At 32.9% G+C, this 16,461-nt stretch overlaps 3 protein-coding genes across 4 annotated transcripts; all 3 read left to right on the forward strand.

Moving 5' to 3' along the window:
• Positions 1 to 4,326: 4,326 nt before the first annotated feature.
• Positions 4,327 to 6,202, forward strand: OCT59_015727 (uncharacterized protein; the record flags this gene model as incomplete). Of its 2 annotated transcripts, XM_066140230.1 has the most annotated exons (4): positions 4,327 to 4,566; positions 4,949 to 5,026; positions 5,110 to 5,506; positions 5,586 to 6,202. In XM_066140230.1, 4 exons carry the CDS (start codon positions 4,327 to 4,329, stop codon positions 6,200 to 6,202), a joined length of 1,332 nt encoding a protein of 443 aa, XP_066003029.1. The 2 variants fall into 2 exon arrangements, with proteins under 2 accessions (XP_066003029.1, XP_066003030.1); XM_066140231.1 differs by lacking the exon at positions 4,327 to 4,566 and having other exon boundaries at positions 4,986 to 5,000.
• Positions 6,203 to 6,263: 61 nt separating this feature from the next.
• OCT59_015728 (uncharacterized protein) lies at positions 6,264 to 6,818 on the forward strand (the record flags this gene model as incomplete). Its single annotated transcript, XM_066140232.1, has 1 exon — positions 6,264 to 6,818. One exon carries the CDS (start codon positions 6,264 to 6,266, stop codon positions 6,816 to 6,818), a length of 555 nt encoding a protein of 184 aa, XP_066003031.1.
• Positions 6,819 to 12,723: 5,905 nt separating this feature from the next.
• Positions 12,724 to 13,002, forward strand: OCT59_015729 (uncharacterized protein; the record flags this gene model as incomplete). The annotated part of the gene is made up of 1 exon (XM_066140233.1): positions 12,724 to 13,002. One exon carries the CDS (start codon positions 12,724 to 12,726, stop codon positions 13,000 to 13,002), a length of 279 nt encoding a protein of 92 aa, XP_066003032.1.
• Positions 13,003 to 16,461: the final 3,459 nt, after the last annotated feature.

Below are 16,461 nucleotides of genomic sequence, written 5' to 3' on the forward strand. Positions count from 1 at the left end.
CATCAAACAAAAATTTCTATCATTTCTGTTTATATTCCTCCTTATCATTCGATTCATTATAAAGAACGTGATGCTATTTTTGCCCAACTTAATTTCTGGCTTGATAAAGCCCATTCTAATAATTATCATGTAATCATCCTAGGTGATTTTAATGCAGATGAAATTTCACATTCACACCTTCCTCTACATCATTTAAAAATTTTATGATCACTTTCTTCTCGATATTTTACGGATCATCAGTCCCATATCTCTTCAATTTCAGGTCCTAGTCCTACTTTTTATCATCAGAATAGTTCTTCAAGACTTGATTATATTTGGTCATCTCCTGGATTCCCTGCTCCTGGTCTTTTCTCTTATGTTGAAACTTGTCCCAAGTTGAATGATCATCAATTTACTGATCACCATGTACTTATAACGGCCTTTGATTTTAACTCTTGTTTTGCTACTTTGGCTAAAGCTAGATTAAAACAGAAAAGTGAACAACGTACCATCTTTCTTTACAAAGAATTGAAAGATGATACTTGGGACAAATTTTCCATAGAAGTAAACTCACGTCTTGAGTTATATTTGACCACACACCATCCTTCCATAACTTCACTCTCAGCTCTTTCTTTGGACAAACTTTAGCACGCTCTTAAACGTTCTATTCTTGGTGGTGCCATTGATTCTTTACCATTTCAACATGTATCCAATACCCATCACCATAAATATCCTCCTGAGCTTACGATGCTTATTGCTATCAACAAATTCTTGGATAGATTATTGTTCAAACTAACCACGTCTCGGCCTAGTCGTCCTGCTCAAATTTCCCAGATGATTAATTCTTTGTCTACACAATTAATTCTTCTGAAATCTCTTTTGAAAGATTATGCTATACCTATTTATAGTACGACACCACTTCCTGCTTTTATCAAATTTTTGCGTTCGCAAAAAGCCTTGGTCTCTGCATATCTTTCCACGCAATTTTATCAACATCGTGTAGATTCCATAGAATATTATACCGCTCTTAGAGATGAACATTTCTCTACGTCTCCAGGCTCTTTTATTTCTTCAGCCCTATCAGTGGAACATCGTTCTATCGTCCTTGATAGAGTTTTGGTGGTTATTGACTCCAAACCCACATTGCTTACTGATCCTTCTGATATCAAGCAAGCTGCTATAAAACATTTCCAATCGGTTGTTACTCCTCCTTTGATCCAGTATTCTTCTACAGACTCATTTCCTCCTCGATGGCAACGAGCATATGCTCCTCTTCCTGATATTGACTCGTCATTATTTAACTCGGTCATGTCTCCTATTCTGGAAGATGAATGAAAGAACACCCTCAATTCCATGCCTAATAACAAGGCCTCCGGTCCTTCCAAAATTTCTTATGAAATGCTCAAACATTTAACTGGTGAAGCTTTCAGTCTATCCCTTGTCTTAGCTAACGCCTGCCTCATTCATGAAGACATTCCTGCTGATTGGCGTGAAGCGCTTGTTTATCCCATTCCTAAGCCTCATGAATTTGACACCTAATTGAAGAATACGCGACCTATCACTTTATTAGAAACCGTACGGAAATGTGTGGTTAAGGTCGTCACAACTTGACTTTCAAAAATCCTGGCTGACAATCAAGTGCTCCAAGGTGGTAATTTCGCTGGATTACCAGGCGGTTCCACTGACATTCCTATTAAGATGCTTGATGCTATTATTCATTAACGACGTTTTGACAAATCTGATAACCAAGAATTATGGCTTGTTTCTCAGGACATTTCTAAGGCATTTGACTCAATTGATTTAAATATGCTTAGACTAGCTTTAATCCGTCTGCATATACCGTTTCTATTGATTAAATTTATCGTCAACCTTTTTACAAGACGTAATAATAAAATTATTACCCATCATGGTGATACTTCTGAATATAGAGTGAAAATTGGTATTGACCAGGGTGAAATCATTTCTCCATTATTATGGGTTATTTACTTGGATCCTTTGCTTACTACACTTAATCGTGAAGCTTGTGATCCCTTTATTTTGAAATCTTCTGCATTATTGGATTATTCTCCAATTGAATATGAACAACACAATCTCCCTGTTTCGCATATTACATTTATGGATGATTCTACTTTAATTGCTTCATCTAAACGAGGAATTGAAGATCGCCTTTCCATTACTGCTGAATTTTATACTTTAAATAACACTCAAGCAAATTCAGCCAAATATATCCTTCTTTCTTCTGAACAATTTTCTCAAACTATTGTGTTTGATCTTTCTCCATCTCCTCTAATTACATCTCATACCCTTACTTTAAAGGCATTAGCCTTATCTACATCTTTTCGATTTTTAGGTGTTTGGTTTAATCTTTCAGCTTCTTCTCGTTTTGTTCACAACCAAACTGTTTCCATGGTCAAAGATATGGCTGCTTTACTTAGTCCTAAAAAACTTTTGGCACAACACGTGGCCTATCTTTATAATATTGTTTTACTTCCGAGGCTAGAGTTTCGTCTACAATCCACATTATTTGCTGAATCCACCATTAATCGCATGGTTTCTCCAATGCTTTCTCTTATTCGTCAGAAGGCTGGCTTGGCCTCAGTCACTCTTCTTTCTGCGCTTTTTACCTTGTTGCCGTTCTCTATCCAACAAGCATTTGGTCGATTTCTTTCATCCCATGTGGCTTCATGGCAGAAGATTTTTTCTCACCCTTCATATAAACTTTTTGCCAATTATATGATTACTTATCTCCAAGGTTTTTTGGACTGTGATGCCTGTCCTTCTACTATTGACCTGGAACCATGGTCCCATACCTTTTCCTTGCGAACACATTCTTTGTTCAACTCTTTATTGTTCTTTTCTCGTTTAAATATCACGTGGTCTTTATTATTCTGACCTCCAAGGAAAGATTTACGTCCAGCGATTTCGCTCTGGTCTATTTTACTGAAAGATTTATTTACTTCCATGAAAAATGTTCAGAAAAATTTCTGCACTCGTTTTCTTGCTCAAATGATTACACCATGTGGCTCTCGACTTCTCTCATGGAAAGATTTACGTTTTCTTAAACGAGTGTCGAACAAAGGATCTGTGCCTGCTTGGTTCAATTATTTGTTCAATCTTATTGTTATTCCTAATTCACCCTCCTTTTTTATTTTACAACAATTTAGAATTCCTAGTTCGCATACCATAGCTTCTATTTCTCTTATAGATATTAGTCGAAATTATTGGTTTAACCCTCAATGGGCTATTTCTTTTAATCGTAATACTAACTCCTTTCTTGTTGGCCATGTGATTACTACCTATCCTGCTCCACGTAATGAAGCCCTTATTTCACATTGGATTGCGTCTTCAATTGATGACTTGCTTTCTGATTTTATTGCATGCCAAGGTTGTGCCTCTGCTCTCCCGCAATTCTCCACCTCTAAGACATTGCTTAAACGATGTCCTTCTGAAAAGTGCTTCTCCTACGTGCCTTTATCAAGTTTGATCCGTTATCCTACGAAACCTCGTACTTATATACATGCAGATACTCGCTCGGTTTCACTTTCTGTCTCACTAGGCTATGCCAAATCTCTTTCATTATTCCATCTTTTTGCCCCGGATCAGTCACCTTCTATGAATGAACAAATGTCTAAGATTTCTGATATCCAACTCCCTTCTTCGGTGTCTACACTTTATATTGATGGCTCCTTCCTTCCTCCTTCTAGTCATCCGGTATTCTCGATGGCTTATGCATGGACTGCTATAGATCCTGATGGATTTATTTTGGAATCCCATTATAATCATATTTCTTCCATTTTTCCTTCTGCTCTACGCTCAGAAATTTTTGCTTTATTATATGGACTGGACTCCCTCTCTCAGAATTCCAAGATTACTGTCGCCACTGATTGTGCTCAATTACTTTCTTTATGGTCTTTGTATGTAGATGCTTCTTTTATTCCCAGATTGCTTAAAGAATCCAACCACCTTTTGTGGTCCTCTATACGAACTATTATGTCGCAAAAGAATCTGAATGTTACCTTAGTCAAGGTTAAGGATGGTGCCGTAATTGGGCAATTGCGGATTAATTGCGGATTCGCAATATTGCGGATTTGCAGATTTCAGAAGTCCAAATATCCGCAAATCCGCAAACCGCAATTATCCGCAAATCCGTAAAAAATCCGCAAATTAGCCAATTAAATACTGTATCATGATCATTACTCAATCTATATATTTATATCGAATCATCAAATTTAGTATTATTACTCACTCTATTATAATATAATCAATTTATAATGCATCAAAACATCAAAACAATTGTATCTAAATTCTTCTTTTTCTATTTACTTTTTTCAACAATTTATTATTAAAATGTCAAAAACACCTTCTTCGGCTCTTAATTTAAAGATTCGTGGAAAAAAAGTTGAGCTATTACCTGAAGACGAAGAATTAATTTCGTTAGCACTGTCAATTATTTGGACTAAGTCTAATAAAAAAATTGAATCATGTAATTTTGACCAAGATAAAGTAAGATTATCTTTCAAAAAGAATGAGGGACACGTTTATTTTGACTTGCAAGAATCGGCTTTAGATTTTACATTCATCAATAAGGTATTCCATAAGGCCCTTTTTAAATGATTTTGATTTCGCTTATAATTTTTTTTTTCAGTCCACCTTTTTCCCTTGAATTTTCATTTCTGGACAATTTTGTCCACTTTTTTTGTTTCGTTTCTGGACAATTTTGTCCACTTTTTTTTTGTTCTACCTTTTTCTCGTTTCTGGACAATTTTGTCTACTTTTTTCTGTTCTACCTTTTTCTCGTTTCTGGACAATTTTGTCCATTTTTTTTTGTTCCACTTTTTTCTCTTGAATTTCCGTTTCTGGACAATTTTGTCCACTTTTCGTTTCTGGACCACTTTTTTCTCTTGGTATCAGAACCATTTCATTTTAGAACAAATGATTTCATTTCTGAACAAAATTCATTACTTTTTAGGGTAATTTGGCTGAACTTGAACGCTACAAATCGCTATATGAATTATATAAAGGTAGATACGAAGTAATTCGTTTACAGGTAAATATGTGAATGAATTTTAATATTTATATCTTAATTTTGTTTATATTTTATTTGTTTATTTATATATTTTCTAATAATAGCCAGAAAATACACGTTCAACTACATCTGGTACAACTGGTAGCGTGAATGAATCATTAAGAGAATTGTTACAATATTCAACACCTGAACACACGTGCCTAGAATCCTCTCCCAGCTCATCATTATATCTTAAACCCAACGATTCAGAACTTGCCCGTGTGTTAAACAGTGATTTATCCATAAATAATCTTTCTACTTCTGACACTGAAACAAAAATTTGGTTGAATTTGAATATACGCTGTATCGAAAAATTTGGCGAACAAGATCACATAAAAAATGATGTTTCTATTTCTGACATAATGTGGGCCAGTACAACCTTACCTGCGTACCGCAGCTGGAACACAATAAAGAATTATTATAATGACATTGATAAATGGATCGCAAAAATTAGTAGCTTCTGTAAGTTAAATTTATCAAATTCTGAAATTGTTCTTGATTATTATATTTTTCTTATAATATTTATATCTAAATTTTCTAGGTACTGCTAATGATGATGAGGATAACAATTTTCAACCTACTGAAGCTGCAAATTTAAGTTCTACTAGGGATGAATCTGGCAACAGTGAAATTAATGAATTTAACCCACCTTCACAATACAAAGTAGTTCCAGCATCAAGATTGAGAGCACGAGCATCAACCACAGAAGTTGAAACATCAATGAAACCACCAACAAGATCAATAACATCTAAAGTAAAATTAGCAACACAAGTGCCAACTAGAGAAGTGATAGTATCTATAGAACCACGGGTACCAACTTCAGAAATGAAGTCATCGGCGGAGGTACCTCCAGAAATGACATTGGCGAAATCAGCAGAATCAAGTGTGGCAGAATCACAAGTACCTTCAGAAATGGCAGTGGAGGAATCAGCAGAATCAGCAGAATCACAAGCACTAGCTTCAGAAATGGAGGAATCAGAAGAATTAGAAGCATTAACATCTGTGTCGTTATCAAAATCCATTGTACGAAAACGTAATTTCTCAGATGATGATGATGACGACGATGATAAAGCCAAATTATTAAATTCTACCCAATTGTTATTATTCAAAAAAGGGAAAGAAACTTCACGATATTTTGTTAGCAGATTCATCGTTTAATGGCGAACTCATTGCTTCTGAAGAATTAAAAGTATCAGATATATCCAATGACTTAAATGAAATGCTGAAAGATGACCCAGTCAAAATCGTTGATGAGAAATCCGCTAAAGATCGAATCGATCAATGGCGAAGGCAAGAATTACAATGTGAAAATTTTGTTATAGCCGCTGAGTCTTTTAATTTATTACATTTGGTGTCCTTGGTCCAAATTTATGATGATCTATTTGAACTTGGAGAAAAATTAAGAACTGACCCTAATAATAATATAAAAACTACAAAATCTTGGGTTATTCAGTTCATGCGGTCTGTGCTTAAAATTGGCGACAAAATGGAACAAAGGAATAGGATAGGATGTGATCGATTACGAAGGTTATTTAATGAAGGAATCACGAGTACGCAACTTGCGAAAGCTGGGTGCCGTAAGTGCGATTTTTTCGTTAAACAAGAATATTATGAAGTATTTTTGTCCCAAGTTCCTACATTAGAAACTCGTCGATCAATTTCAAGTTTGTCGAACGAACGTCTTTCTGAAATCTTGTCTACTGCTAATCCAGATAGTACTGCACAAAAAAAAAGAGAAGAGTTGAATTTATGGGGGAGGAATTCATTAATATAGCGGATAAATAAAAAAAATAGTGAATACATTGAATATGTTGGTTAGTGGGTAATATCATTATCAACAAAGAAGCATGTATTTTATATTCAGTTGGCATAAGTTATACGCGTTAGATAAATAATTAAATGTATAGATAATTAAATGTAACATTTACATATTTTCAAATTGCACAGGAAAGCTTCTGTCCAAAGTTTCTAAAGCAAAAAAAAGTAAAGTTTTCTGATTATAAAGTGGACAATTTTGTCCAAAATAAAAAATAAAGTTTTCTGAATACAAAAGTGGACAATTTTGTCCAAAATAAATAATAAAGTTTTCTGAATACAAAAGTGAACAATTTTGTCCAAAATAAAAAGGGAGGACAAAATTGTTGATATGCATTATAAAATACTATCAAATTTATTAGATATTAAATGTTCACAATAAGTACAAATATGAATATTATATAGGCAAAATAAAAGTCAAAAAAAGAATTAGTTTAATTGTTCTGGATCCCATTCCTCTTCGCCATCACTATCATATCTTCGAGTAATAGTTGGAAGTATAGAATTATCAATAAAAACCCATGGTCCTAGATCTACCGTGCTTTCAATATCTAATGTTTCATCATTCATATTTGTTTCATCAGATTGATGTTCATTAAAACTATCATCATCATTCTCACTCATAATTTCTTCTTCTTCTTCAAATACTGTATTCAGCATGAGTTGAATATCATCATCTAACTTTGAACTGCTATCACCGTTACTTGTATAATTTAAGTCTTTTTTAGCATGTTTGAGAGAATAAAGATATATTTTCGCCATTGTCTCTATAGTTTCTGGTTGCAAATTTATACGTCTCTTACCAAAGAGCCATCCCATGGCTGAAAATAATCTTTCACAACTTGCCGAGTGTGGGGTTATTGAAAATATTACTTTAGCTAGCCGCGAAAGAAAAGAAAATTTCCCATCAACTATGGAATTCCACCAATGGTAAGCTGTGTCATGAACTGAATAAGACGCGTTATATGGTTCAGAATTATCAAAGTATGCACGAAGTTGTGCATCAAGTTCTAATCCAGAATTTTTTTTATGCCCAAGGTTTTTCCAGATTCAAAGGGCACACTTTCTAAGACGCTCAAATTGATTATTACACATTCCATGTCCTAACAAATTTGCAAAATTATATTATTAAATGAATTTAAATAACAATAAAAAAAATAATTACCTCGGTATTTAGGATGAAGGAAGAAACCTAACAAATAGATATCCTCGTCAAACTCTTTATATCTATTAAAAAAATATTTAAAATTAAACATTAATTTTGAATCTTCTATTAAAGATACTAACTTAATACATTACCGCTTATTAAAAATGCTAATACAAGAGTTTCTTAACTCTTTATAATCATCAGTTGGCATTGACTTAAAAAATGCTGCGATACGAAGAAGATGCAGATAACAATCTGCTAAAGTTACATTACTTCCTTCTAACATGAGAATTGCTTTTTTTATCGGCTTCAAAATATCCGATAAAATACGAATGTCATCAAAAAACCCTCTTTTTTTCAAAATTGCTTTTACAGCTTCATTAGAGATTTCGCGTTCATGATTGTCCAGGACCTAATTGAATAAACATTTTTGTATTAGGTTTAATTATTATTAATTTAAATATAAAGTATACGTACATGTAATAAAGCATCTTTTAATCTGTACACCGAAGATGTACATTCATGGACTGTCATCCATCTTGTTTCGATGTACGTTTTCAGCCCTCCACCTGCAATATTTTTTGCATCAATCGCTTCTTTAAGCCAAGTGCTGGCAAGGGTTGAATTTTTGAAGTATCTTGTTAAAATATTTGCTCGTTTTACAAGACATTTAACTTGATCTACTTTGACAATATCACTACTTATCAGATTGATGCAATGGGCGATGCATCGTATATTGATAATGGATGGATATTCATTCATGATTAATCGACGGGCACCTGCGACATTGGCAGCATTGTCACTGACAATAGCGACAATTTTGCTTATACCCACTTTACAAATTATATCATTTATAACTTTTGATAAATATTCAGTGGTATGTGAATTTTTAGAAAGGTCTTCAAGTTGTAATAGATATTCCTTTCTCGATGGTGTCAGCAAAATAAACGCCCATAAGCTATTCCCTCGAGGGTCTGTCCAACCATCAAGAGCTAATAAAAAATATATGGATAGTTATTTTTTTAATAAAATATTTTGAAGCAATTATAGAAATTATAGATTTACTGATAGTAAAATTAGACTCTTTTTCTAATTCATTGTTGACTCGTGCATTGACTCTGGATAATTCCGCCTCCAATAAAGTACCGTTTAGTACTCGTCGCAAAGGTGGATCGTATCCTGGCTCCAGCGCCTTTATCATGTCGATAAACCAAGGATTATCGATTGTGCTAAAGGGTATGTTGCACATCACGTAGGCTTTCGTTATCACCCGGTCTAATTCATCACTCCGTCCTTTTTCTATTTTACCTCCTCCGTAAAAATTCTTAATTCCCGTTTGTCAAACCCTTTTGTTAGGATAATCTGATTCATCTTCATCTGCGCTTTCTTCCTCTTCTTTAGCAAGATTTTTCCTGACAATTTTGGCAAAATACAATGAAACATCATCGGGGCATTTTTTACAGTGGTTTGCCAAATGTGCACTGAGGACTTGGGACCTTCCTTGTCTCCAGTATTGTCGACAGTAACTACACGTCGCTGAATAGTGTCCTCTCGACTGCATGTTACCTTGTATCATATGATTACACCATACATCTGATGGTGGTCGACCTTTGCTTACCTTAGAAGGACCGCTTGACATGACGTTATAAAGAGCAAAACTTGAAATTAAAAGAGTTTGTCATCAATATCGTTTTAAAGTTTGATTTAGTAGTACAAGATGTTGATTGATTAAGATCACGCCTAATTGTAAATTGTGAAGTTTAAATTTCAATAATGTGAAAATTTGTAAATTTAACTGGACAAAGAGAAAAATTGAACAAAATTGTCCAGAAACAATACGAGGAATAAGGTGACCAGAAATGATACAAGAAAAAAAAGTGGACAAAATTGTCCAGAAGCGATGGATGTCCAAAAATGATAGAAAAAAAAGTGGACAAAATTGTCCAGAAGCGATGGATGTCCAAAAATGATAGAAAAAAAAGTGGACAGAATTGTCCAGAAGCGATGGATGTCCAAAAATGATAGAAAAAAAAGTGGACAGAAGCGATGGATGTTCAAAAATGATAGAAAAAAAAGTGGACAAAATTGTCCAGAAGCGATGGATGTCCAAAAATGATAGAAAAAAAAGTGGACAAAATTGTCCAGAAGCGATGGATGTCCAAAAATGATAGAAAAAAAAGTGGACAAAATTGTCCAGAAGCGATGGATGTCCAAAAATGATAGAAAAAAAGTGGACAAAATTGTCCAGAAGCGATGGATGTCCAAAAATGATAGAAAAAAAGTGGACAAAATTGTCCAGAAATATTACGAGTAAAAAGTGTATAAAATTGAATCAAAGAAGTCTTGGTATAGCATGATATCATCATCAGATGAAGTTGATTGTGATGAATAAATAGTATGTTTAATTCAGTATAATAACTTTGACAAAAAAAAAATTATAAAAATAACACTTCTAATTTTAACAATTTTTAATATATCGGGATGACGAATTCTTTATTTTGAATTGATGGTTTTTTACTTGATATTATTTTATTTAACATTGCGAATTTGCGATACAGTATTGATTTACGGATTCATTGCGGATTTGCGATACAGTATTGATTTGCGGATTCATTGCGAACTTGCAGATTCATTGCGGATTTGCGATACAGTATTGATTTGCGGATTCATTACGGACTTGCGGATTCATTGCGGATTTGCGATACAGTATTGATTTGCGGATTCATTACGGACTTGCAGATTCATTGCAGATTTGCGATACAGTATTGATTTGCGGATTCATTACAGACTTGCGGATTCATTGCGGATTTGCGATACAGTATTGATTTGCAGATTCATTACGGACTTGCGGATTCATTGCGGATATGCGAACTCATATGCGCAATTCAATTCTTAAATCCGCAATACTGCAGATTTGGAAAAGCAATTTCGGCGCCATCCTTAATTGCGGATTTTGAAGTTGAATTGCAGTTAGTAGCCCGTAATTCCGCAATTCAGTTTTGGTGTTTTCTTACATACAAAAAACACCAGAACTAATAGGTTTTTTATACAAAAATGCGTGAACTATTGCTTCCAGCATATTTTTTAATTTTTTTTAATAAAAACGCCGGAACTATGGGTTCCGGCGTTTTCTTTTAATTATTTTATATAAAAACGCCGGAACTATAGGTTCCGGCATTTTCTTTTAATTTATTTATATAAAATGCCGGAACTATGGGTTCCGGCATTTTCTTTTGATTTTTTTTATGTAAAAACGCCGGAACTATAGGTTCCGGCATTTTCTTTTGAATTTTTTTTATGTAAAAATGCCGGAACTATAGGTTCCGGCATTTTCTTTTTATTTTTTTTATGTAAAAACGTTGGAACTATAGGTTCCGGCGTTTTCTTTTGATTTTTTTATGTAAAAACGCTGGAACTAAGGTTCCGGCGTTTTCTTTTAATTATTTTATATAAAAACGCTGGAACTATAGGTTCCGGCGTTTTCTTTTGATTTTTTTATGTAAAAATGCCAGAACTAAGGTTCCGGCATTTTCTTTAATTTATTTATATAAAAACGCCAGAACTATGGGTTCTGGCGTTTTCTTTAATTTTTTTATGTAAAAACGCCGGAACTATAGGTTCCGGCATTTTCTTTTGAATTTTTTTATGTAAAAATGCCGGAACTATAGGTTCCGGCGTTTTCTTTTAAATTTTTTTTATGTAAAAACGCCGGAACTATAGGTTCCGGCGTTTTCTTTTGAATTTTTTTATGTAAAAACGCTGGAACTATAGGTTCCGGCGTTTTCTTTTAATTTTTTTATGTAAAAACGCCGGAACTAAGGTTTCGGCATTTTCTTTTAGTTTTTTTTTAATAAAAACGCTGGAACTAAGGTTCCGGCGTTTTCTTTTAATTTTTTTTTTAATAAAAATGCCGGAACTAAGGTTCCGGCGTTTTCTTTTAATTTTTTTTTGATAAAAACGCTGGAACTAAAGTTCCGGCATTTTCTTTTAATTTTTTTTAATAAAAATGCCGGAACTAAGGTTCCAGCATTTTCTTTTAATTTTTTTTTTAATAAAAACGCTGGAACTAAGGTTCTGGCGTTTTCTTTTAATTTTATTATGTAAAAACGCTGGAACTATGAGTTCCAGCGTTTTCTTTAAATTTTTTTTAATAAAAATGCTAGAACTATAGGTTCCGGCGTTTTCTTTAAATTTTTTTTAATTAAAACGCTGGAACTATAAGTTCCGGCGGTTTCTTTTAATTTTTTTTTATGTAAAAACGCCGGAACTATAGGTTCCGGCGGTTTCTTTTAAATTTTTTTTAATTAAAACGCCGGAACTATAGGTTCCAGCGTTTTTTTTAATTTTTTTATGTAAAATAATTTCTTTTATTATTAATAATAAATAGAAATATTTTTTTTTTAGTAGTAATTATATTTTATTAAAAAAAAGAAAGTTTTTTTTGCGGAATATTTGCGGGATTGCGGATAATTGCGGATTTGCGGATTTGTGGATTTTTAGATTTAAAAATCCGCAATGTTCCGCAATACCGTAAATCGCAATTATTCCGCAATTACATATTTGCGGCACCATCCTTACAGCAAATAGAGACAAACTGTCCGATGAAGTAGAAATCGTTGAAGTGGCTCGTGGACAAACGTCAACTACTCCTGCTACCGGCCAAGTTTACCAAAAAAATTATTGAGATCCATTTGTCCTTGATATAAGTCAAGTTCTAATGGAATCTCGTCAAAAGTCAAAAACAAGTCGAGATCTGGAAGAATCCCATACCGATAAAGAAATGGCCAGTGCGCATTTTCTGAAAAGTTCTTTTCAACATACCAGAACTATTAAACCACGAGAATTGTCTTTATCTCGAATGCCGCACAGGGATTCCTTATCACGAGAGTTTTTACCATATGATTTTTCTTCGAGTTCTGTTGAACCATCAGAATCATTAGCGTATAGATACAATAATAGTGATTATGAAAAGTTGAAGAGAGGTAATGAACTGTGACACATTTTAATGTACTTAACGAATTTTTATCAAATATTTTACGTTATTTAGAACATAGTCGGCTCCGTGACGAGCATGCTTATTTACAAGGCAGAATGTGCGAGGTCTATAGAGAGTTAAAAAAAATTAAAGGCAAATTAAATGAACTTCGGCAAGATTATATCAAATTACATTCCCATAATAAGTATATCAATCTCGAAAATGAAGTTCTTCGAGCCGAGATTAATAATCTCAAATCACAAATATCAAGCCAAGATGATGCCGATGTCGAATCATCAGAAAGTGAAAGTAACGACAACGATAATAGACCTGGCAAAAAAAGAAAAGTTGCGAGATGTCAAATTGATCAATCAGATGACGATTCTGAAACTGACGAAGAAAATGCTAGAGTTCGTTAGAAATTGACAGATTTTGCATTTTATACGATTTGAATATCCTTCTTACGAATCTTTTATAAATTATTATAGACTGAAATGAAGGTAATATTAAAAATAATGCCTCCCGAATTAACATTAAGATACGACGAAAAATTTACAAACGAGACGAACGCGGACATTTTACGACAATTAATACCACGATTGATTGCTTCTATGAAGCCTCGATTTAGTCCTTCGTATAAGCAGATAAACGATTGGTTAGCTGCCTTACACAAGCATCGTAGAGCATGACTTTTATATGTTGAGCGAGGTGTAATTGATAAAGATAACAGAAGACTGCATAAAAACAACAGATTGAGCGAGGTAGAATCTGTCTTTTTACTGTCATTTCGAAATTGATACTAAACATTCGTTATATTTCAGAAAAAATCGCGTAGAGTCAAGGGTGCTATTTTTCTTTTTAAACGTAATGACGATCAAGTAAAGGATTATGATAAGACAGAGGTCCTAAACATTCTGAAAGATACTCGCTACCATTCACCTGAAGACTCAGAAACGGATAAAGAACAACCGGATGGTAAAAGAAAAATTATCGTTTATAACCTTAGTTAGCGTTCCGATGAGGTATAATAATCTTTTTTTTATTGTATTTTATTAAAAACATCAACTAATTTTATTTGTTTTAATGACTTTATGACTTTACAGCTTATCAATTTTCTCTGAAACGTCTTGGATACTCACGTATTTTCTCTACAGACGGCGCAATTAACGAGGAGGAGAAACTATGATGACGAAAGCTATTGTATCACCTCACGACACCCTAAAAATGCTCCGGAATGGGCATACAAAACTCAAAATACGCCCGTCGATACGGATTTTTCTGGTCCTGATACTCCGGCTGAAAATCGTGAATCGCAGTCATAAACTGATGATAATACTCAAACCGAACATAATGATTGATTCATTTTATCATTTTATGATAGATTTATTGCGAAATATTAATTTCTTATTATTGACTGCTTTTTGGTAATAAATTTAATAAATTTTATTAAAATAAATATATAATTAATTGTTTTGATTTATTATTGAATAAAATCGGTTATTATTATTATGAATAAACTAAAACTGGCATTTCAAAAAAAATAAATTGGTAATCTTTCGTAAATGTGTTTCGAGATCAATTTGTGTATATTTTATAACTAAAAGTTTGACGAATAGTTTTGTTTCCGAATTTTGCCGATAATAACGAATTTTTGCTGATAATAACGAATTTTTGCCGATTTGTGATTGCCAAGTGGCAGGCGAACTGTGCAAATCGTCCATAATAATTTTAACAATTTTTTGGCAACAATCGGCCAAAGTTAGATCAACTTTCGTCCAACATTCGTCAATTTGAAATCTGGACGAAATGGACTATTCTGACCAGTGATGGTGGAGAAATGAACACTTATGGGAATGCAAAGTGACTGCACGAAGAAATTAGAAAAGAAAAGGAAAGAGAAGAGTATTTAAATGAGGATAGAGGAAATGTGTTTTATAATTAAAGCTACAATGTATTTTTACAAATTAAATTTACAATTTATTTTATAATTAAATTTTACAATATATTTTACAATAATTTGCTAAAATTTATATTAAATATACATGAATAAATTTATATTACAATTGATATTATACTAACTATTGTACGATGTCCCTACAAGACCAATAACAAGTATCTTAACATGGTTTGTATATAATGTACTGTAATATTAATTTTACAATACATTTAAAAAATATTAAGTTGTTAGCAAAGAATGATCAGCGAAATTATTCCTTTTTAGGATTCTTGTGAAACCCAAAATTTCATTTTTGCTGGAAACAAAATTGCTTTTTTTGGATTTGTGTAACATTACTCATACCCTAAAAAGGATAATTTTATGCCAATTACTTAATTTCGGCCAGAATTATAATCAATCTGGTCAATCCGCGGATAATCTGATGATCTGATTTTTTTAATCTGGATTGATCCATCACGTGATCATCCAGATGACGGATTGACCAGATTCATCCGGAGCACAATAATACTGGACAACAATTGCTGAAAAATTATTTGAATATGATTTGCAAGATATTTATAACTGTGATGAAACAGGTAATCTAAATCAATTAATAATCTTAAAAAAACTTTTTTTTTATTAATGCTTTTATTATTTTTTACCCAGCTCTTTTTTGGCAATTAGAACCTTCAAAAACATTTGCACAAGGTCCTGTAATTGGAACTAAAAAATCCAAAAACAGAGTTACTATTTATTTTACTAACATGCAATGCTACAGGTGAAGATAAATTTAAGCCATTATTTATACATAATTATAAAAATTCTCAACCCCTTCATGATGTATCTGTCAAAGATAATGTAGATTATTATTGGAATAAAACTGCATAGATGCAACAGTCAATTTGGTTAGACTATTTAAAAAATTTAAATAGTTTAATATGTACTCAGGGAAAAAACATTCTTTTATTAGTAGATAATGCTCCTACTTATGGAAAAGAAGATGATATTCCTTCTTTTAGTAATATTGAATTATGTTATTTACCATCAAACACCATTACACATCTACAACCCTTAGATACTAAAATTATTAATTCTTTTAAAGCCAAATATTGAAAACTCTTGGTAGAAAAACAGAGTTGAAGCATATGATCTTGCACAAGAACTAAATAACCAAGCAGCATCAGTTTCAATTCGTAATGCAATTGATTTTGTTGTAAAAACATAGAACTAAGTTGAATAAACTACAATTAAAAACTGCTGGATGGAAACTGGAATTCTACCATCTAAAGACAATGAATCAGATGAGGAAAGTAATGATGGGGAAGATGATGTTAATGCTATTATTAAGTTGATTGAAAAGGAAGATCAAAAGGATTTGGAAGATGTAATCTGCCCTATAAAAAATGTTTATCTGATAAATATTCGGAATGGGGTCAATTTTCTGAACACTCGCACGTTATTATACAATATTTGTTTCAATTTAATACAAGATGCAGAGATTGAGAATTTTCGACCACATAAAAAATGTACAATATCATGATAAT

Source organism: Rhizophagus irregularis, chromosome 23 (assembly GCF_026210795.1).
Source record: "Rhizophagus irregularis chromosome 23, complete sequence".
NCBI lineage: Eukaryota > Fungi > Glomeromycota > Glomeromycetes > Glomerales > Glomeraceae > Rhizophagus > Rhizophagus irregularis.